Here is a 22,540-nt window from a genome sequence, read left to right as displayed (position 1 = left end):
TCTACTTCCCCATTATATTAAGGTTATTTTTATCTGACCCTGTGTACCTCGCCAAAGGTTGTAAGACTTATCCTGTATTTATGTTTACTTAATCTGATCAATTGCATCCAAGTGGCTATGAGTTGTACAAGAAATGAAGGAAATAAGGAAGGAAGAAAATAAGGAAGGAAAGAAGAGGAATGTTGATAGATCTGGGGTTCATTGAACTGTCATAAATAAGGCAAGGCGGGCTCTACTTACTTAAAATTTCTGAGAAGGGTTTATTGACACATGGATGACATGGCATGGATATAGGGACATTTGCTTTAACAATGTCTGACCTGCTCGGCTGGCATAGCTCAGTGGTTGAGCATCAACCTATAAACCAGGTCATGATTTGATTCCCAGTCAGGGCACATGCCCAAGTTGTGGGCTTGATCCCAAGTGACATGCAGGAGGCAGTTAATCAATGATTTTCTCTTATCAGTGATGTTTCTGTCTCTCTCTTCTTCCTTTCCTCTCTTTAATCAATAAAAATATATTAAAAACAAAAACAAAAACAAAAAAAAACAACAACAATGTCTGACCAAATTTGACAGTTCCTAAAAAGGGGAATGATTAAATAAATTATACCAGTATTCCTTAAAAGCACGAGACAACCCAACATGCCCTCATATGGTATGATCTCCAAGATGTATTGTTAAATGTAAGATAACTGTGATGCATTTCAACCTGCACAGTATCAACCCAAGGCCCCAAGGGTGTGAGCATCTCAATCAAGGAAGGAAAGGTTGTACGGTCTCTTCTATGACTCCCTGCAATCCAAGGCTCTTCTGCCCCGCCCTCCAGCCCAGGGAGGGCACAGGGCCGTAACAATCATTCCGGAGTGCTCTCAGAGCAGCTCTCTGCAGGAGTCTGGGCTAAATCTCCAGTGTGAGAAGCCCTCTGCATAGAATTTCTATGTAGGAGGAGCCCAAAAAGAGTATGCTTCTCCAGGGAACAGTTTACTCCAGGTAAATACCATAGAGCAGTGACAATAAAAGAGGACTCCTCAGCAAGAAGAGCTTGCTGCAACAATCCAGTGTTGTAAGACTGAACAGAGAAAAGTAGGTTTCATATCAGAATTTTTTTGGATTTATGCTTATGCTCATGAGTTTTCATTAGCCTGACCTTCACCCCTAGCTAAGAGGGGTATACTAATGCATTTACAAATTGTGCTATTTGAACTTCACAAAATATACTTATAATATTTTACTGGTTTTTTTGTTTGTTTGTTTGTTTGTTTGTTTGTTTGTTTTTTAAAGAAAGCATTTCTTTAGAACAAAAAGCTAATTTTTACTTTTGGAAATGTGCATGGGTATGGCTACTGAAGTGCTTCAGTTCTTAACTGTTTATGATTTTAACTCGGAATGTCTACTTATGAAGGATTTTTCCTCCAGCTATGAGTGATCCAAGATTACAAATACATTTTTCTCAATAGCTAGAAAATTTATAATAAAAACAACTTTGGGAGGTCTAATCTTGTTTCCATTCTTAGCGCTACTCTAGTTTTATGGAAAATATGCACAAACTCTTTCAGAAATTACCTTGAGTATAGCAATAATGCTTATTCTCCGCCCTTTCAGGAGATGTCACTCCTGTGCTGCACTGAATGTCATTCAACCCTTTCACAAGACCACTGATGCTTGGTGTTTATTGTCCATTCCTCCAACCTGTTTGTTTTCCACTCCCTATATGTACTTACATTCACATGCAAATGTACTTACAGAGATGTGCTCTCCACCAACTGCCACCTGTTTGTCCACTTATGTACTTAAAATAACCTAAAGGTTGAGTCTAAATATGCAATGCCTCAGTTCCATGGTTGGCAAACTGCAGCTCATGAGCCACATGGGGCTCTTTGGCCCCTTGAGTATGGCTCTTCCACAAAATACCATGGCCTGGGTGAGTCTATTTTGAAGAAGTGGCAATAGAAGAGATTAAATTTAAAAGTTTGGCTCGCAAAAGAAATTTCAATCGTTGTACTGTTGATATTTGAATCTGTTGACTAATGAGTTTGCTGACCACTGCCTCAGTCCAATTTTTATTTGCTCTTCCTATCTCTAATAAATATGGTGTATTAGCCATGCCCTTATCTGGATCCATTATCTATAAATAATAGCCCCTCCCAAACCACATTAGTACTTCTCCAGTAATGTTACCCTGTTAGAGGTCTGATTAACTCTACACCTGGAACTTCAGCCATATTTCTAGCACACACATACAAATAACCTTTTGTTTTAAGTTATGATTTTTTTTTCAGTTAAAACAGTGAATATATAAACCTTTGATGACCAAAGCATAATTCCTCAAGGCAATAATTGAGTAGCATCTCTTTTGCTCTGTAAGTCAGACTTGAAAAATCTAGCCTCTTAAACACATATATGAAAGCAGAAATAAAATATGCAATAGTGGAAAAATCCAGACTAGCAAGTCAGAAAGTATGCCTCACATTGTTCTCACTTACCAGCTGCTTGCTGAGTGGGCACCACACATGCTTATGCCCAGTACTCAATGCTTTCCCCTTGCACTAATTCAGACAAGAGGAAAAATTACTTTAAAATAAAATGGCAGCCCTAACAGGTTTGGCTCAGTGGATAGAGCATCATCCCACGGACTGAAAGGTCCCAAGTTCAATTCCGGTGAAGGGCATGTACCTTGGTTGCGGGCGCATCCCAAATAGATGATGTGCAGGAGGCAGCTGATCGATATTTCTCTCCTATTGATGTCTCTAACTCTCTATCCCTTTCCTTTCCTCTTTGTAAAACAATCAATTAAAATATATATATATAAAATGGCAATTTAACCAAAAACAAGTAAGATTTTAGGGCAGATTAAACTAAAATGCTATCCATAAACCCACAGATAATTAGGGATATTAGAAAATAGCATTATGAAAATTGAGATTTCTATAAAGTAATTTTTTTAAAAAAAGCAAAAATGTAAACAACTCTTACCAAAGGCCTGGCACTATAAACTGGTTCATCCCCACAAGAACCCCCCTTTTACAGATGAAGCATAGGGTAAGTCAGTCAGGATTATCCACAATTAAAGTCAGAACTCCATCTCAAACCCAATGAGTGAAACCCCAGCATCTATCATCAATCACAAGATACAACATCTGCTTTCAAAGCAGGAGAAATATCGCCTTTTCTTTTCGTCTGACAATGTGTTTTTTGTGGGGTTTTTTGCAAGGACTTTAAAATGTTAAAATATGGCATGCAGTGCCTTCCTAAAATCACATCTGGCCTTCTGTCTAAGAATTTATATTTTACGTGCAGGCCAGCTTCCCTCTGGTGTTTAAGCACACAAGCTGACTAATTATCATCAGGCAAAGATGTCTGCCATCCCTGCTATAGGATTGTAGCATCTCCACTTCCCAAGTATCTCTCCCATTCACCAATGACAGCGCCTAACATTGCACTCCCGGAACCCTGTGGGAATAGCCACATGTTCACAGTGTGAGGTAGATGTGTCTTCAGATTGATTTCTCCCATCCCAACTATTCCACAGCAAAGGGCACCAGAATGATGGGATGTTGTGGTGGTGGTGAATCCTAGATGGTCGTTTGATCACCCCTCTGTACCCCACTGCTAAGGAAGGGATTCCCACCCCAGTGTTATGGGGATGGCACCCAGCACTGGACAGATAAGACCAACAACAGTGTCTTAGTCACACATACCCTCAGCCGAAGGGAGGAGGACACTGCTGCTTGCAGGGCCACACGGGAGTTGAACTTGAAAGCAGAGAGAACAGCAGAGGCTGTGGGAGGTAAGCTTTGTCGCAGCAGGCGGATGAGGTGGTACCCATGGGAGGATGTGATGGGCTTGTTTGAACAGATCCACGGGCAGGCAGGGAAGTGAGCAGGACCAATGTCTGGTCCTCATGAGAAGAGGATAGAGCAGAAAGAGAGGAAAGCATGCTGCTAGGCCATTCAAGACTCCTCTCCCCATTTTCCCTTAGATGTTGAGGCAACACATAGTATTGGGCCCAATTTCCTTCCTTGCCCCAGATTTGGCTGAGCTCCCCTTCCACTGTCCAGATGCTGCCATGTGTGCTCTGGAACCATTGTCACCTTCTACCTCTGCTTTGCATCCTAGCTGCCTGTCCAAATTCCCAAATAACCACTTCTCTTTTATCTCCTTGGTATTCACCTAATCCTTCTCAATTGATTCCTTTACATTGATGTATACACTGGGCCAAATATCTCCCATCTAAACAGAGAAACCAAAAACTTCTTTTCTTTCTTGAAAAGGAAAAAAAAAAATCTCTCCATCCTATTGCTTTTCTCCATTCAAACTCAGACTTTCAGAAGAGTTTCTAGAAAAAGAGATTCAATCTCCTCACATCCAAACTCTTTCCTTGGGTTCCTATCATCTGGTTTCAGCCTCTATCCCTCTAACCTGACAACCTCTATTAAAGTTCCCAATGTTGCATTTTTTTTGTCATTTTATTTGACATCATAGCAACTTTTGTTATTTTTTTTCATCCTCTTTTCCTGAAACGTCTGTTCCTGATACTCTGTTGTCCAATGCTCTCTCAGCTTCCCTCCTTCGCTCATACAACTTCCCAGTCTTTGCAGGCTTGGGATCCTTCATCTGATCATCAACTAAAAGGCTCAGTCCAGGGTGCACTTCTCATTTCATTATCTCCTTGGTCCCTGCATAGGTGATATCAATCAGGCTCACATCGGTGTCAATTACCTTCTACTATTATAGTAAAGGATATAGACTTGCATTTCTGGTCCAGCTCCATCCTTTGAGATCCATGTGGCTACTCAGTCTGTCAACTTCTATGTCTATAAAACACCTCAAATGGAATATATTGAAGTATAAAGTCTTGATTTTTCCCTCTCAATCCTGATTATTTTTTCACTCCCAGGGAGTGGTGACAATAAAGGTTGGGAAACATTAGGGTATGATGTATAATGGAGGGTTGAGAGAGAGAGTTTCTCTTAGTTTCTGACTCGTCAAAATGAATGGGCAACCTTACTTGTTATTCTTACAGATAATACAGCATGGGGGGTGGGGATAGAGATAAGCAAAGTATGAGTACATTTCAGATAAATTACATTTGTTCTTCCTGAACAAATACTGGTAAATAAGAAGAGTTCTGCAAAGTCAGAAAGAACAGTACACTTAAAGGGTATTTACAAACTGCACATCAAAGTTTGTAGTTTTCCTAGTTCTGGTTTGGTATAAGCTGTTTTGCCTCAGTGTGAAGGTGATGGAAGGGAGAAAAGAAGGCAAAAAGACAGAAGGGAGATTATCACTTTAAAATTTAATTAACTGACCAAAAAATAGAAGACTTGATGGGAAAGACAAAATGCGGAGGAAACAGAATAAGGAAGGAAGGAAACAAAAGACAAAAACATTGTATAATAAAGTTCCACTAACATCAGAAATGTAAGCAGGCATTTTCTGAGGGACTCTAATTAGTTTGCCTCCTAATTATATTATTTTTGTTTTTGTACTTTCACTATGTTGTGTGTGTTTTATTTTGAAAAGGTAGAATGTGCCCGGACCGATTTGGCTCAGTGGATAGAGCGTCGGCTTGGAGACTGAAGGGTCCCGGGTTCGATTCTGGTCAAGGGCATGTACCTTGGCTGCGGGCATATCCCCAGTAGGGGGTGTGCAAGAGGCAGCTGGTCGATGACTCTCTCTCATCGATGTTTCAAACTCTCTATCTCTCTCCCTTCCTCTCTGTATAAAATCAATAAAATATTTTTTTTTTTAAAGAAGAAAAAAAAAGAAAAGGTAGAATGTGCTCTGAATATCAGGGCAAGTTCAGCTCCTGCAAGTGAAGGCAGCTGAATAGGTAGCAAGCAAAATATAGTCTCTATTCCTACACACACACACACACACACTACCCAGTGGGGAATTTGCATACTAGTCAGACTTGGTGTGCTGCCGGGGGCGGTTCCAGCCCAGAGGCAGCTCTATTCTTAGCCTGTGTCAGGCAGAGTAGGCTGAACACTGTTCGCTGCTGCTCCAGGACCTTCTCCTCAGCAATTTAAATGTGGTTCATCTGTCAGATCAAATCACCCAGCCCTGCGTAACAGGCTCTTATGATCAGACATGCCAGCCCCTTCTTTTCATGGCAAATCTCAGAACAGAGCTCTTTCTGTCAGGAATGTGCCGACATGTAGTCTTTCCCTTCCGTTAAGGGGATTGCTGTCCTTTTTAGGGTGGAGGGTTTTAGTTTCCATTTTCTTCCCCATTCTTTTTGTTCTCAAAAGTGTATTCGAAGTGGATATATTTTCCCCAAGCTTAGTCTCTTAAAGCCTAGACTATACAAGCAAAAGCGTATGTGAAGAAAGCAAATACATATATCTCTAACTCTAAATTTGTGCGTGTAGCTCCATCATTTTGTCCTTTGACCATTTACCTCAGTTAAAACAAAAGAAATGATACATTATATAAGGCCAATTAATTTATAAGTGAATGCTGTTAAAGGTGAAATTCCCTGATCTCAGGGGGAAACTCGGAGGAAACAAAAAACCACCTTTAAAGAAAAATGAGGAACAAATGTGATATTTGGCCTTGGGAAAATCTGAAGGTCAAGTGTAGAAAAGATAGAGGTAAATGACATTGTTATTTAATTTTTCTATTTCAATGTGTACAGGTAAACTGAGTATTCTTTTTCAAGGTCATAGGTCTTTTTCAAAAAATATTCGCTCTAGGAATTAGGTGCTGAAATATGTATGTGAATGGAAGTGTACAGCTTCAGAATGCAAATTGCTCTTAAAATAAAGACTGAGAAAACATGGAGAAATGTATGGGACTCATGGTTCCTGGAGATATCATACACTAACATTTATATCATTAAAAAGATATGAAATATATAAGCTTATGATAAGGAATAGCTTTTTAAAAAAATCAAAGACCCTAGTCAAAAGCTTCCTATATTGCCCTTTTTACATTTCCATTAGCAGAAGGTAAAAAAAAAAAAAAAAATCCTCCTGCACACACCCCATCACCACCATCACCACCCCCACTGGGGATTGAGCCCACAACCCAGGCATGTGCCCTTAACTGGAATCAAACCTGAAACTCTTTAGTCCACAGGCTGACGCTCTATCCATTAAGCCAAACTGGCTAGGGCTGATATATTCTTAAAATGCATCCAGTTCTCAATATTGTGCAGATTAGTTTAAAATAAAACTTAAAATAACTGCACTGTTACACCAAAAAAAAAAAAAGCAAAATAGAAATCAAAAGAATGAAGATTAACCCCATCAATACTGGGACAAGATGTTGGATAACACCCAAATAGTAAATTGTACAAATAGATTCTCCCCCTCATAAATGGAATGAATGAAATTTGCTGTGCTCTATCAGTATAAAGGAGCAACAAAAAATACGTGTACCAGAACCATATCTGACAGTAGGTATGTTTTGATGAGGACATTGTTTCAATATTTCTTGATGTTTCATTTAATGAAAATTAAGGTTCAGGATGCTTTTTGAAAACAAACTTTCTGTAGTTGCTGGCACCTAATAATTTACCCAACTTAGGCAGCTGAAGAATGTCTAGATCAAGTCCCTGTTGTGCACTAGACCTGGGTCTGGAGTCTCTTCAAGAATGGTGAGTGGTATGCCTGCATCGTGGTCATGTGTGACCTCTCCCTTAATGGCTAGGGACAACTGAAGATGTCTTCTCTTAGGGTTGACACCAGGTAAGGCCATTCTGGGATGCATGGTGCATCCCAACTCTTAGGGATTTGGGTCCATCCTCATCATGCAGAGCCATTGTCAGCTACTTGTCAGCACCTTCAGGTGGAAAAACAAAGCTAGCAACCTTGAACAAGCTCATTCTGATTCCTGTTAACTTTCTCCTGGCGGTATGCTCATAAGCACTTCGCAGATGTTAGACCCTGGAACCCCTTTAGTTTTCATTGAGATATATACTTGTGAGTTAGTCAGTCAAATGTGGTGGGTTCCCAAACAATGCTGACTTGCCTGTTAAACACAGCCTATGTATTGCCTTTCCTTTGTTTTAGATCATTTATGAGGAGGGCACGATCTAGGTTAATCCAAAATTAACTTGAATGCCCAACACTATTTCCTTCCTGGTGAACCAATCACCAATCACCCATGCATATGACATTTCCTGTTGAATATACAATTTCAAATTACATCTGTTTTTCTTAGGTGTGGTAAATTACATGTTGTGAGGCATGGTTAGGTTAAAGTTCTGATTTAAATACTTTGGTGACCATTTATGTACTCTTGTTTGAACACAATTCTAAGTGATAAAAGAAAAAAAAAATATATATATATAGCTCAGATTTTAATTCTCCTATACCCAACTCAATAATTCTAAGTGTAAATAAACTGAGAAAAAATGTTAGTTTTATTCATCCTTAAACAGTCATTTACAGTAATAAAATGTTAATCCAGGAGGCTGATTTGATTGTTCTAATCACCAAAATGTCTAGTGAATTTTTAAATTAAAGAAGTGAATGAAAAGACATTACTTGCACCAAGCACATTTACTTGCAAGAAGTGCATGCTATTTAATGTTAGTAACTGTATAAATGTCCTCCATGGTTCACTCAATCTGTTGTTTTCCTATCACCAACCTACCCCCAAGCTATTCTATATATTCTGGGACACACTGGTAATAATCTGGGCAGTCCTCTGCTGTTTTTCATACCTAAAACAGTTGCTTGGTGGTTTTGTGTTTACATATTTCTCATATGCTGTGCTTTCAAGCATTAAGTGGTGAAATTTTTTTCACTATAGAAACAAGAACCAAAAATTCCAAAAGGTGATCATAGTCATGAATGAAACCCACAGGTATATCTGCCTAATGTTTCACTTCTTCTTTCCCGTTATTACACCCCGGCAACGTCTTATGTATGGTAAAACTGCAGGTCACTCCAAAATTGGAATTTTGTTCCCCTTTATTTAAGCATGTGTAACTTAATGCATAAGAACAATTTCGGATTTATCCTCATCTACTGTATTGCTGACGTCCATTTGGGAATAAATTTCTGTATAGTGGCCCTTCTCAAATTCTATAGAAAATTCCCTATGACATTTAACTGATTCAAGCAATCTTTACAGTGGCTAGGGTTAAGTCATTTTTAAATGTTTTATATTCAAAATTTGGTTTCTAATATCCAATTAGAAAAGATCAAAATTACTACCAAGAACTAAGTGACAATTCCTTTTTGTCTTACATTAAAGAATTGATGTGCAAGCCTGGCCCCTCCCTAAGCCACTGCTTACACCAATTCTCCTACCCTTTCCCCATCTACAGAATCTATGTTACCTGAGCAAACTGAGCAGTGTGGGGGATAAATCAGGGTATGGGAGTGATTATCTGTCAGTACATACATACCCATCATAATATAAAATTGCCAACAGATATACACACAAGCAACTCAGTATTTCAAAAGTTGAAAGGAGTCTTTCCTAAGAAATCATAGAGCTTTTGCCCAGTCGTAGATAAGGCAGGGAAGTCTGGAGGTTAGAAGTGACTTAAAGGTCATAAGGAGTGGCAAAACCTGGACAGGAACCTGGTCACATAAAGGCCAGCTCTGTGCTTGCTTCCACACTGCTGCTTCTCACTGCCTGCTTGCAACACGGGGCCCCTTTCTAGGCTCTATTAAGAATGAATCTACACTAATAAATTTACACTAATAAAAGAATAAGATGCAAATTGACTGTATCTTTGAATCGCCCACCAGCCAATAAGAAGTGAGTATGCAAATTAACCCAACAATGATGGTGGGTTAATTTGCATACAGAAGCGCCAAGCAGCCAGGGGGCGGGTGTTCTGCACCTCCCCACCTGCTCAGGGCCTCTGGGCAGCGTGGGAAGGCAGAAAGGCAGCTCTGGGCTGGAGTGAAAAGGCAGCTCCTGCCAGAGCAAAGACGGTGCCAGCAGCCAGGGTGAGGAAGGCCCATTCTTGCATGAATCTTTGTACATCGGGCCTCTAGTCTGATGAATAAAGGGATACACCACCACTTACAGTACATACATATGATGTTTCTGTAAGATCTTAGGACTCTTTTCTTACCAACCTTCAAGATCAAATCTATTATCACTTGCTTATTTTATTCAAAATAATCCTGTTGAAGTAAATTAATCACACCCTTCTTCTATAGGGTGCATACCCATAGACAGTAGCTTTTCAGTTTAGACTCTTCCAAGATAACTTAATGACATTCTTGCAACTAATTTTTTAAACAAGTAATGTCCACAAAAACTTGAGGATACTGCCTTATTCTTCTATGCAAATAGATTCCAAAATGCCAGATACATTGCTCTGTGCTTCACTGAGGTTACCAAGGAGGAGGAAGGGGTGGCAAAAGAAAACCAATAGTCATCATTACTTCTCTTTAACTGTTTAACTTTATTACTGTTGCACCATTTATACAATTACATATAATTTCAATGCATCCATTGTACATTTTTTTGTTATTTTTTTTAAATTTTTTTTCCCATTTTCCAATGAGTGGTGTGTTGGTGTCTGTGACACAGGATGGAGGAGAAACTGGAACTGCAATGAACGCAGACGTTTTTATTTATTTTTTTTTTTTTCATTTCCACTGACCAATAAACAGAACTACAGGTGCACCCAACCACGGACATGCATTAACTCGTCATGAGAAATCTAGGGAGGCTAAGTTGGATGAGAGAATGTGTGTTACTCCCAAAAATACCTGGGGAGGAGGAATGGAGTCTTGGCATGGAGATACATGTGGACAGGCTCAGTGGGCTGTCTGAAAGTTGGCATTCATCCACAAACATTTAAAAAATATCAAAAGAAGGAAGGCTGCAAATTAAAAAAAGAAAACACAGAAAATACTGCTTTCATAAAGATCTGATTGCCTTGGAAGGGCCCTGTGGGCAGAATCAAATGCAACACCCCCTTTACTCCCCTTGCAGAAGACGGAGCCCATCTGAGTGGCGGAGTACTTTCAGACATTGACCTCTAGACTCCAGAACTGATTGGTAGAGTTGACCGAAGGTATATTAGATATTTCCCCACAAAAATACTATTTGGATTCTCCCCATCCCCCCTCCCTCCTTTGATGGGACATCTTTTTCATTTCTTTCCTCTTTCTTTTTTTTTTTCTTGGGCAATACATATCATTACTTCCAATTTGAAACAAGTTAGTATAGGAGAGAGACAGAGAGACAGACAGAGAGAGAGAGAGAGAAACAGGTTGTGTAAGCTGTGATCTCTTTTCCCAGAGGCTGTCCTTGTTACTCTTTCACCGCCACGGTTTGGTCGGAATTGATGGCCGGGGCCTCGGCGGCAGGTTTGACCTCCTCTGCGGGGGCTGCAGGGGCGGTGGGAGCTGCAGGGGCCTGGGCCTTGGGCGTGGAGCTGGGTGCTTCCGTGGCTGCTGGGGTCTCCTTGGACGAGGGGGCAGCCTCAGTGCTGCTGGGTTTTGAGTCTGAAGCTGCGGCCCCGTCACTTTTCGTTTCCTGCGAGGCAGGAGCCGCGGGAGCCTCAGTCTTTGCGGGTTCCCCTCCCTCCTTGCTCTTGTCATCCACCTTGGCTGGTTCCGCAGGGGCCTCGGCCTCGGGAGCCTTGGGGGCATCGCCCGCAGCAGTGGGGCCCGAGGTGGCCGCCTGCTCCGCCTCCTTCGGGGGCTCCGGCTTCCCCTCGGCTGCTCCCTCCGTCTGCTCGGGCTCTGCCTTCGGAGCATCCGCCTTGGCTGCCTCTGTGTCTTTCTCGCCTTCCTTGTCTTCGGGCTTGTTGGCAGCATCCTGGGCATCCTTCTCCGCCTTCTCCTCCTTGCCCTCCTTCACTGCGGGGGTCTCCCCAGCCGCCTGGGTCTCATTCTCCTTCGGGGTCCCTTCCTCTTCCGTGCCCGCTCCTTCGGCCTTCTTGTCCTTGTCCTTGGCCTTCTCATCGTTCACATTGTACCCCTTCTTCTTCTTGCTCAGCTTGCCTCCCATCTTGGAGTTCTGGAAAACACAAAATGGAACAGAGCGGTGTTACTGGTGGCTCTAGACTGAATATGTGTGTCCGTCCCCCCTGCCCCTTCAGAGCTTGAAACGGTAACTCTCAATGGTTTGGTATTCGAAGCTGGGGCCTTTGGTAGGTGACTAGGCCATCGAGACGGAGCCCTCAGGAAGGGGAGGAGTGCTGGCATAGAAGACACCCCGGAGGGCTCCATGCCCTCTGACACCATGTGAGGACACAGGGGGGAACCAGCCATCCACAATCAGGAAGCAGAGTCTGCCCACACCTCTATCTTAGGACTTCCCAGCCTCCAGAACCGTGAGAAATAAATTGCTATTGTTTACATTGCTATATGGTGATTTGTTATAGCAGCCAGAACGGACAAAGAAGTCTTTCAAGTTTGAAAACGAAAGAGTCCAGAACACTACTGAACAGTGAGCTTTCAAATGATCAGTATGGTGGGTTTTTTACATGTATTTTGCTAAAATTATAAATAAAACAGTGAAAGGTAATAATAATAATAATAATAATAATAATAATAAAGAGCTCAGTTATAGTGTCTAGTCATTGCAAGTTGAGGAAACAAGCTGAGGTCAAAGATTCCGTGATTAAAGACTAAGCTGTCAGTGATAAAGAACTCAAATACCCAATACTGAACATGGGTACAAAATGACACTAGCAGCCACTTCAGACCATAGCATAGCCAGTAAAAGACTTAATAGTTTTAAAATGCTTTCCAGAGAAAGGGTACATTTTAACAAAGCACAGTTCACAAATTTCAAGAAAATAATCTCAAACTACAAACTTCTTTCAAACACCATTATTCATGTATATGTATATCTATATCTATATATAAAAGTCAGGTGTTGGATAAGAGAGTGCTAACAGAATTCTGACTTTAGTCAAGACTTGTCTCCCCACTCTATATGCTAATTTCCTGTCTGGAGAAACTTTAATAGTTGGGGGAGGGGGGTAAAAAAAGCAATAAACCAAAAGATGTCTAAAATACTCGTTTCTATTCCCAAGAACGACCTCTGTCACGGTATCAAAGAAAGAATTTCCCTCACATATCTCTTTTTTAAAAGGAGTGATTTTTGGTCATAACTGAGATATGCAGTGGGCTCTGTTTGACTTAATCTTTAGCTATTTCTCCCTCAGATGTGGGAAAATAAGATGTAGAAACAATACAATTAAATCTATCTTTATCCTATAAGCCATCACAAAGGCCATAAATCAAAATATAAAGACAAAAAATAAATTAGATAGGTATTTTAAATTATAGTTAGAACTCTTTTATTGAATTCTTAATTAGCCAAATGCACAAATGGTATTATGTCAAAATAATTACAGCTCTTATATGTCACAATACCTAAGAAATAGAAACCCTGACAGGCCTGTTTTAGGATGGCCTACCAATTCCATAATAGAAACCCATACACCAACTTAAAATATCACAGAATAGCAGACAAGGTGTACATTGTAAATGTAACAGGGCCGCCGCGCGTTATGACACACACAGCATGAAATTCTATATGGCTATCCCAGAGGCTGAAAGCCATGCTGGCTGACAAACCTAAAATCTGCCTTACTAAAATTGGTTTTCTGAAACACAGTTAGGGCCACCTTCTATTCTTTGTTTCAGGCCCATCTGTGATTCCTTTCTGGGTAGGAAATGATTGTATATAATCCAGCTGTAAGTAAGAAAGTGTGTTTCCATTCCTGTTTGCTTTTCAAACACAAAAAGTTAACCAACACTTCTATCTTTTGCTAGTTTTTGTGTGCTATAGTGAGGTATCAGAGGGGGGCTTACAGAATTCACCAGAACCCTGGAAAGGCAAGATAGCTGGTTATTTCCCAAGAGATTATGGGTGAAAACCTTGCCTACAAAACCTTACCTTGCCAAAGGTAAAATAAAATAATTTCAAATGTATTAACTGTTTCATGGATTTAGGCACCATCCTAATCCTGAACACAGTTATTTTATTTTCTCAACAGTACCATAAGGTAGTAAATATCCCAGTAGCATCTTCCTTTTACCCAAATGGAAATTCTAGCTAATTTCAAGGAGCAGTAAAAGCAAAAGACTGAGTCCAACAGAATTAGGTGAAGCAGGAAGGCACCATCTTGGAGGTTAAAGGGAACTCTACTCAGAAGCTTGCAAATGGGCAGAGTTCTCATCTCAGGAATGTTACCCACCTGGGGTTGGTACAGATCTGAATGAATAAGAACTCAAGATATTGACAAGATAATGATAAAATTCAGATCCTCAGGTGCTCTCTATCCCTAAACATTTTATCACCCATTTGCCAGTGCAGCCTTGTATCATGATCCTAAAGCAATTACAGCGTGTGATGGGCACATTTTAATTATTGTTCTCTTTTTATTACTTCTAATTTTGAAAGAAATCAGTTGATGTGAAAAGTTGGAACTTCTAAGTTAAAAAAAAAAGTGAGAGAGAGAGATAGCAACTAGTAATCCACCCTGGAAATCCCTTAAACCTAAATCTGACGACAAAAAAACAACAATCTTTGCATTTTGTTCATTCACTAGCCACAAACACCCAGACCAACATTGCAGCACAGAATTCTGGGTTGATATAATAACTAAAGTAGGAAATATGACCATTTTTACAGAGCTGTTGGGATGTGACATTTTAGAAGATTTTTTGAGTTTATAAATTGGAAGAGCTTCAGGCCAGTTATAGGTTTTAAATGCCAACAGCTTAGCTTTGGGACTATCAACACAAGGTCTTTTCAGCACAGTAAGAACAAAGATTCATTAAATCACATAAAGGGGGGAGAGAGAGCTTCTCATTTTGAATAAAGTCTCTCCAAATCCCCTATATTGCTTCTTCTGAAAATCTAATTCTCCACTGGATACAACATATATATATATGTTGTATCCAGTGGAGAATTAGATTTTATATATATATACACACACACACACACACACACACACACACACACACATATATATATATATATTTTTTTATTTTATTTATTTTTTATTTATTTATAGAAACTGAAGCCAATAGTCTATTCCACAAGCTTATTTTACACCCACAGAGGCACACAAGAATGGCATTATCCAGCAGAGTAGGACTGACACCTTGACTCCATTTTGCACCAAAGCTCAAGCAACTGTATTATGAATCAGGAAGCCCTCTCCTCCCACTCCCTGAATAATCTCTCTTTCTCCAGTGCTAAGAGAGGAGCCCAATTTGGCAGACTCCCATTGCTATGGTGAGTGGAGCCATTGCACTGATTGGTCCTAAGTAGTCTCTTGAAAGGGCAGACAGTTCTACCCCTTCCAGGGACAGAGGCTCTCAAATCCTATGACTGCTACCAAGTGAAAACACACGGTGCTCTCAGCCCCACTGTCTTTGGTTTCAGTCAAGAAAACTGCCAGTATTTTAAGATATAGGAAGGCACAGCCCTACATACCCATATAGTTGTCTAATCAATATTTTAACCATTATAGAAGTTATTTTTATGGCTTTTCAATGAAATGTGAAGTTTCTGGAAGCTATCACTTACTGTTTCCTTTCTTTAGCCCTGAGATATAACACTTATTAAATAGTCTAGTTGCATGTAGGTGAGAGAGAAGAGGGGACACATTGGGTCAAAAGGAGGTTGGATAGGAGAAACAAGAGCAATGTCATCACCAGTTTTAAGATTTTAGTCCTTTGAGGCAGGGCTGAGTAGTAGCATGCCATCAGGCATCCCAGAGATCTGGGTCATGGGTTAGCTTTAAAGAACCATTCTGCCTCTTGGCAGCAAGCAAAACTATTGGTAACTAACAGCCCACATACAGAATTTTAAATGTTTTGATATGTAAGCAATCACCACTTGTAATTGTTAAATCTTCATTTTGATAGCACATTATTGGTTATATCCATTAGTTAGTGTTACTCAAGTCTTTGGATGAAAAACACAAACCACTGCTGTAGCATTTTCCCCCTTCAGAAAAAGGCAGCATTGCATAATTAGAGTTTGTAGGCATTAACTATTCCAAAACCATGAGGGCTTATCCTCACTGTATTCTGCCTACACTTATACTCCATGACACCTCTCCATTCTACAGTATTACAGTGAGTGAGCAACAAGATTTTGAGACAATGAAAATTATTGGTGTGCATTAACTGGTGTATAAAAGAAAACAAGAAAATGACTGATACAGAATTTCTCTTATGATCCCATAGTTACTATGTTTATGGCTTCACATGATATTTTTATGTCTTCTGTCTCTCAATAATAATTTCTAGGTACTTACTATACAGGAAAGTTTGAATTACACCAAGATCCAATCCATTGCCAAATTTCCACTTTGAAAATACAAACCCAGATAAATTATTTCAACTAGAAACAAGAGAATATAATTCTTAAGGATATCAAACAGATGATAATAAAGATCACTGCAAGTTTATAGAAAAACCCAACATGAATATACAACAGTGTGTGTCAGAGACTAGAGTTATTTCTGGTTTGATTGTTGCTTCATGATGTGATCAAGACAAGAAATAGTCTCCTTTTGCTTCTGTTTCCATATTACAATAATTAGAAAACATACCTGACTCACAAGGATGCTGAGAATGGATCAATGTTTCTTGAAAGTTAAATATGTGGCTGCAGTATATGAACTGTACCTTGAAAAAGCAATTGTTGCTGCCAATTCAGGGCTGCAAAGCTTCATGGGTTTATATACAAGGCAATCTATATTGATATTTTAAAGGTAACATACAAAGTTACATCTACAGACAAACTCATCATAGACAAACTGGGTTTATTAATTATTTAAGCCAAAAGGACCCAAGTTATTGATCAAACCTAGCTGAAGCACATGTTGCGGTAAGACAAAGAGAATGAATCTTTTTTTTAACCTTAAAGAAAGAATTTACACCGATTCTTTTCACAAAGGAAAATAAACAAATTCAAGAAATATTTGCAATAAGAATGGAGGAAAAATTAAAACATTTGGTTATGTCCAACAATTTCTATTTTCAACAAATGGCTGGCTTTTCTTCTTTTAAATGGTCAAGACTTTTATTCTAAAGGAGGGAAATGAAATAAAGATAATGCAGCCTGTCTGTATTTTTGGTATTCCTACAGGGATGTGTTCAGTCACAATGATTTGCTGTCAAGTTTCATCAATGCCTGGTGGTAATTTTCATTGTTCTCAGCATCTGATTCAGTCAAAGCTTCTATTCAGCAATTGTAACATCACCAACATTTAGATGAGAATGTCCTTTGGGAAGAGAATTGACAATCCTGAGTTTCTGAGGCACACCTATTAAATACCATGAGTAAAATTGTAGAGAAAACATTTTCAAGATAATTTATTCCCTTGTCACAATAAAAATGTTCACTCAGCATTGTAAAAAAAAAAAAAAAAAGTACTTTAAAAATGTGTAAGATATATTTTAAAAAGAGAGCACATACACTCACACTTCTATAACCCAATTTTCCCCAAAAAAGTTTCATTAAGTTGATTTGGATCTTCAAGGTCAGAATGCCCTCCAATACAATAGAAGACTAATCTCAGTGACCCCTTCATATTTCTCCTTCAAGAAAGCCCAGGTTAGCCCTATAGAAACACTGTCTGAGTGTCTTTGGGAATCTCTCATCAAAATCTAACATGTAGAGTGGCCCCAAGAACTTCAGATGTTCACAAATTATTCTAGAAAACTGGACTTGATCTTAGTGGGAAAAGAACCTTTTTGAAGTGGGTACTAAATGTAAGTAATGACAGGGGATATAAGTGAGCAAAAAAAAAACTTACTCCTGCTTAGCAGGAGGGATAAGACATACAGAGATAATTAAAATTAGTCAGTTAAGTGTCATAATATAGTGAAAAATAAAAGTATTCCCAGAAGAGATGGCCTTTTGTTGGATTCATGGGATATGGGAAAAGTTTTATAAAGAAGAGGAACTTTGAGATGGTAAGAATATCAACAGTGCTTATACCCACAGTACTTATTCTGCCTAGGACTGTCTTATTGTTTAGTCTTTACATTGTTGGCCCATTAACAGTCTCATCAATCCTACAAGGAAGAAATTATCACTATCTCCACTTTACCACGAGGAAACTAAGGCATGTTGGAGATAAATAATTTACCCAAGACCATTCAACTAGTTGCCTGGAGATGTGGGGTCAACCAAGGCACTCTGCCTCTTGAGTGAGGTCTGTTAACCATCATGGTAAAGTGCCTTAAAAATGGCTAAGCTATCTACAGATGAATATGGGGAAGTGGAAAAGTGTTTATGTCAGGGTGAACCAACAGGAAGGGTCTAATCAGGATTATAAGAACATCCTGTTTACATTAGGAGACAGGTGAGGGCACATTGACCTGGAGGAAGAAATGATGGAAGATCCATTTATAAGGTTTGCCTAACAGAATGCATTAAGGTGGTAGAAAGCAGAAAAACAGCTCTTAAAGAAGTTGGGGGAGGGGGGGTGTTTCAGAAATCAAGAGAGAATTTTAGAAGCATCTTGAAGAAGTTATTTCTGCTGCCATTAAGGTTAAGAAAGATAAGAACAGAAATTGTGCAATTTTATATTGTGATGAGTTGTCCACTACTGACCCTGTAGTGACACAGGTGGAGGGGTGAAGACATATGCCTCCCTTTGGAAGGGCTCAGAGAGCATATGAAGAGCCAAAAAAGAGATCCACATAAAAGATTGACATAAATGACTGTAAGCAACATGAAGGCAAAAGTCAAGGTTCTGTAAGACTCAGAAAGTACACCAAAATTAAGCTTGGTAAGGAGGGACATGCATTTACTATACAGATGGTGGGAGGGAGAGAAAGGAGGGATATAAATTCCAAATCCACTGGTTGTTCCCAGTCTCCATGTCAGCATCACTCTCTTTCAAGTGAATCTGGTCATATCTGAATTATTCCAGACCAAAGACTCACTATAGTAAATATTAGGTCACATGTCTTTGAAGTAGTCCTTTATCTTTTAGTACTTTATGTCTTTATTTGTCCAGTTGTTTATCATCTCAGTTTCTTTCATATTACAACACTTAGGATTTCTCAAGTACTGGGAGGAAAAATACAGACATTTCATAAACTAAAATGTTAGAGAATTAACATAGTGACCCAAAGTGAACCTGGGAGGTCTTCTTGTGAGACGGTTTGATGTGCAAAAGTAAAGCAGATAGGCTCATCACTATACAAGGGATTTAAGAGACAAGGGAATGCACAGGTACTAGCCATAAATAGAAAAAGAGCCACGCTTCTTAAGAACTCCTCCACTCTCCTTGTTCCTTTCCTTATTATGTAATCTGGTGTTGTCTTAGACAAGCCATCCAGCTCTGGTTGTTTATTTATATCTTTATTGCTTAACCTCATATATTCTGTTGAATTGTACTGGGAGTTTTAGCAGTAAAATAAACCTAGCCTCACTTGAACACTGACCAAAAGCCTTTCTTCAGATTTAGTCAACATATATCTGATGACCTCAGAACAAGAATTTTGTTTTATGGTTATTAATGCACAATGGGTTCTTGATAAACACTGCAGACTCTGAAACACGCAATTTCCAAATTATAAACTTGTACGAGTCAATACAATCAGGACTGTAAACTAAGTTATGTAAACTCAACTTCCAGTTAGCAGCAGAAATAAGCTGGCTAAATTATAACTGAAATTTCCATTCCACTGAATGAGACATGGACGAATTCCAGGGATTATCATGATATGGCCAAGACTATGGCATGGGACCCATCCCATAAAGATGAGAAGGCAGACATTGTCATATTGACAAGATATTTTTCCTTGAAGTTATTATGTGCATATTATAGAAACCAATTTTTCAAAGTCTAGCTCCTGATTGGTTCTTCAGGTTTTAACCATAAAACTCTGAATTGATGCTGCTGCTTTAAATCAGGCATGTGACAGTTAAGCTTGTCTTTGACTATAAAAGAAGACTGAATGCAGACCTTATGTAGAGGGGAGAATGCAGACCATTTAAAACATCCTGCCACATGATGCAAACACTATCAGAAAACATGTATTATTCATTCTCATCAATAGTCTAATATGCTTTTAGATTCTTCCATCCATTCACATCGTTATTTATTTGTACCTAACGGGTAGCCCTTTCAAAAGCCCTAGCTGCAGCATTCTAACATATGACTTTGTGTGAATCATCTTCTCTTTCAGTCAATAAAGTGAGTAGGTGAACTACAACCAGCGCAGGAAATGCAAGTTGCCAAGATCACCTCTGAACCTTCCTTTCTCCCACAGACCCAGGAAACTAATGTCTTATCACCGCAACTAATTTAGAGCTCTTGAGACAGAATTAAAATAAATCACAGGGAAAAACCTCTGGCAATTGAGATATTTCTGCTGCTTAGACTAATGGACTAGACAGACCATCATGGGACTGGAGCCATAACAGACCTGCACAGTGTAGCCCATCCAACAAAGACAAATTGGCCAAGGAGAAGGCAGGGGCCCACCTATACCAGAATAACTGCCCCTTATTCATGATGTGACCTGGAGTGAAGTCAGTCATATTCTTTCATTTGCCAATATTTTGATGCATCTGAGGAGCTAGTTAAAGTGAAGATCAGGGGTCTCCTTCTGGAGATGAATGAGTCTAGAGCAGGTCCCCAAGAACCTATTTTTTAACAAGTTGACCAGGTAAAGCTCAGGCCTTCGGCCCATGAGCCACTCTGAGAACTGCAGACACATGGAGTTTTCAGAGACATTGGGTCAGTTGATGCTTCCGCATTATCTGTAACAACTGCAGCATAAAAAAAAAAATGCTTCAAAACCAATTTGTTATTGGTGGTGACAACACTGAACACAAGCAGGGAAGAACCCCTGGCTGTGTGGGACCTGGAGGTAACAGTGAGCAGAACCCCAATGGAACCTCATCAACCAATGCACCATTTAGCCTGAGTTCTCTGCATCAGAATCACAAGCACGTTATAATTACCTGGACTTATTCTTCCTCCCAGACACTCCCCAAAAGCCAACTGCCCCCACTACCTCTCTACCACCCTCCTCACCTATCCCCCGCCCAGTCCTCTCACTAGTGCCATTATTTAGCCAAGAAAGGGGCATCCCACAAGCAGCCTGCATAGAAGAGCAAGTCCCTGACCAAAGAGCAATTCTACCAGCTGCTGAGGGAGAAGCCCCCATGCCTACATCAGATCTGAGGTGACCTCCTTACTCCAGCAACTTCGGCCACTGGTGGGGAAACACAGTATAGTGGTTATTCGCCTTTATAAACTCCCTTTTTACATCATGTGGGGCTTCAATTGTTCAAGATTTACAGCCCGCCCTGTGAGACAATACTGTTTTCAAAAGCATGCATTTTATGTAATTAGAGTTCACATTTCAGAAAACAGGTTTTTCTCTTTCAGTTCAAATGGAGCTTTGATGGCTTGCCAATGAGTTTTGAGCTCTGATCTAATATACTCTGTGGGAGAAAGCATATGGGCAAATGAGGCCAGCAGGCCAAGTTCAGCTATGTGAACTTGGTCAGGGAAGTGAGCCTCAGCAATTCAACTTCACCTATAAAAGAAAAAGGAGTGGAAAGAGTTTGTTAATAGCATTAAATGGAGTATTTTCAGGAAAGGCTATGGTTCAGCTCATAATATTCGGTAAATTTTCATTGACCTTTCTTTACCTAAAAATCATTTTTCTCAGTCCTATTAATATGTAATAGAGAGTAAATCTGATTTTTAAGATTAAGTAAACATATAGGTGGAACAAATTACTGTATTTAAACAGCAAACAAATGGAAATTGATTCAATTATATTCAAAATAATACTTTCCCTACATATCAAAATCCTAGATTAGGTTAAAAATTATAATAGCCAGCTCTAGCCAGTTTGGCTCAGTGTGGACAGAGCATCAGCCTGCAAACTAAAGGGTCCTGAGTTCGATTCTAGTCAAGGGCACATGCTCAGGTTGTGGGTGTGATCCCCAGTAGGGGGCATACAAGAGGCAGCTGATAAATTATTCTCTCTCATCATTGATGTTTCTATCTCTATATCCCTCTTTCTTCTTCTCTGAAATCAATAAAAATATTATTTTTAAAAATTAAAAATTATAATATTATATAATCTGTAGATTTTTAAAGGGAAGTAAATGTTACTAAGTGGGAAAGTTCTTATAGTAGTATGAACAGAGGGCAAAGATGAATGATTATCAGAAACACCAAATGCTGAGTGAGCTCCGCATATATGAAAAAACATTACATAAAACATGAAAAGGAAGAACAGACCTTTAAAGCAACCTTTTGGGAAAGACAGTCTTTTCAAGACTCTATTTCCATCTTATTTGCTTCAGGGAAATTGCGAGGTTGTGGTAAAAGGCCATCCATAATAATACTCTGTTCCGCCCATTCCACCTGTTTGGAGTTCAATTATGGTTTTAAAATTTAAAAAAAGACCAATAGACCTTTCCCTGCAAATATTTTATTTTTTATCTACACTATTTAAATAGTATGTTCAAACACAAAGTAAAGAATTACCAGCCAGCCTTCCTCACTTTCAGCATAAAATTCAGGTGAGAAGTCAGCCACATCTCTATTTTTCCCACAGGCTTAGAAAAAGCAAGTCAAGTAAACC

The 22,540-nt window shown here is 39.4% G+C and overlaps 1 protein-coding gene across 1 annotated transcript in view; it reads right to left on the bottom strand.

The window, feature by feature from the left end:
- Nucleotides 1–10,363: 10,363 nt before the first annotated feature.
- Nucleotides 10,364–22,540, bottom strand: part of BASP1 (brain abundant membrane attached signal protein 1) — a 42,995-nt gene continuing 30,818 nt past the window's right edge. The window contains exon 2 of the mRNA XM_036410336.2: nucleotides 10,364–11,951. Within this exon, the coding sequence (XP_036266229.1) occupies nucleotides 11,241–11,942 (702 nt within the window). The 5' untranslated portion in view covers nucleotides 11,943–11,951 and the 3' untranslated portion in view covers nucleotides 10,364–11,240. The remainder of the gene's footprint in view (nucleotides 11,952–22,540) is intronic.

Source organism: Pipistrellus kuhlii, unplaced genomic scaffold, assembly GCF_014108245.1.
Source record: "Pipistrellus kuhlii isolate mPipKuh1 unplaced genomic scaffold, mPipKuh1.p scaffold_m20_p_4, whole genome shotgun sequence".
Taxonomy (NCBI): Eukaryota; Metazoa; Chordata; class Mammalia; order Chiroptera; family Vespertilionidae; genus Pipistrellus; species Pipistrellus kuhlii.
The sequence above is the reverse complement of the archived record's forward strand: the minus strand, read 5'-3'. Positions and strand labels throughout refer to the sequence as shown.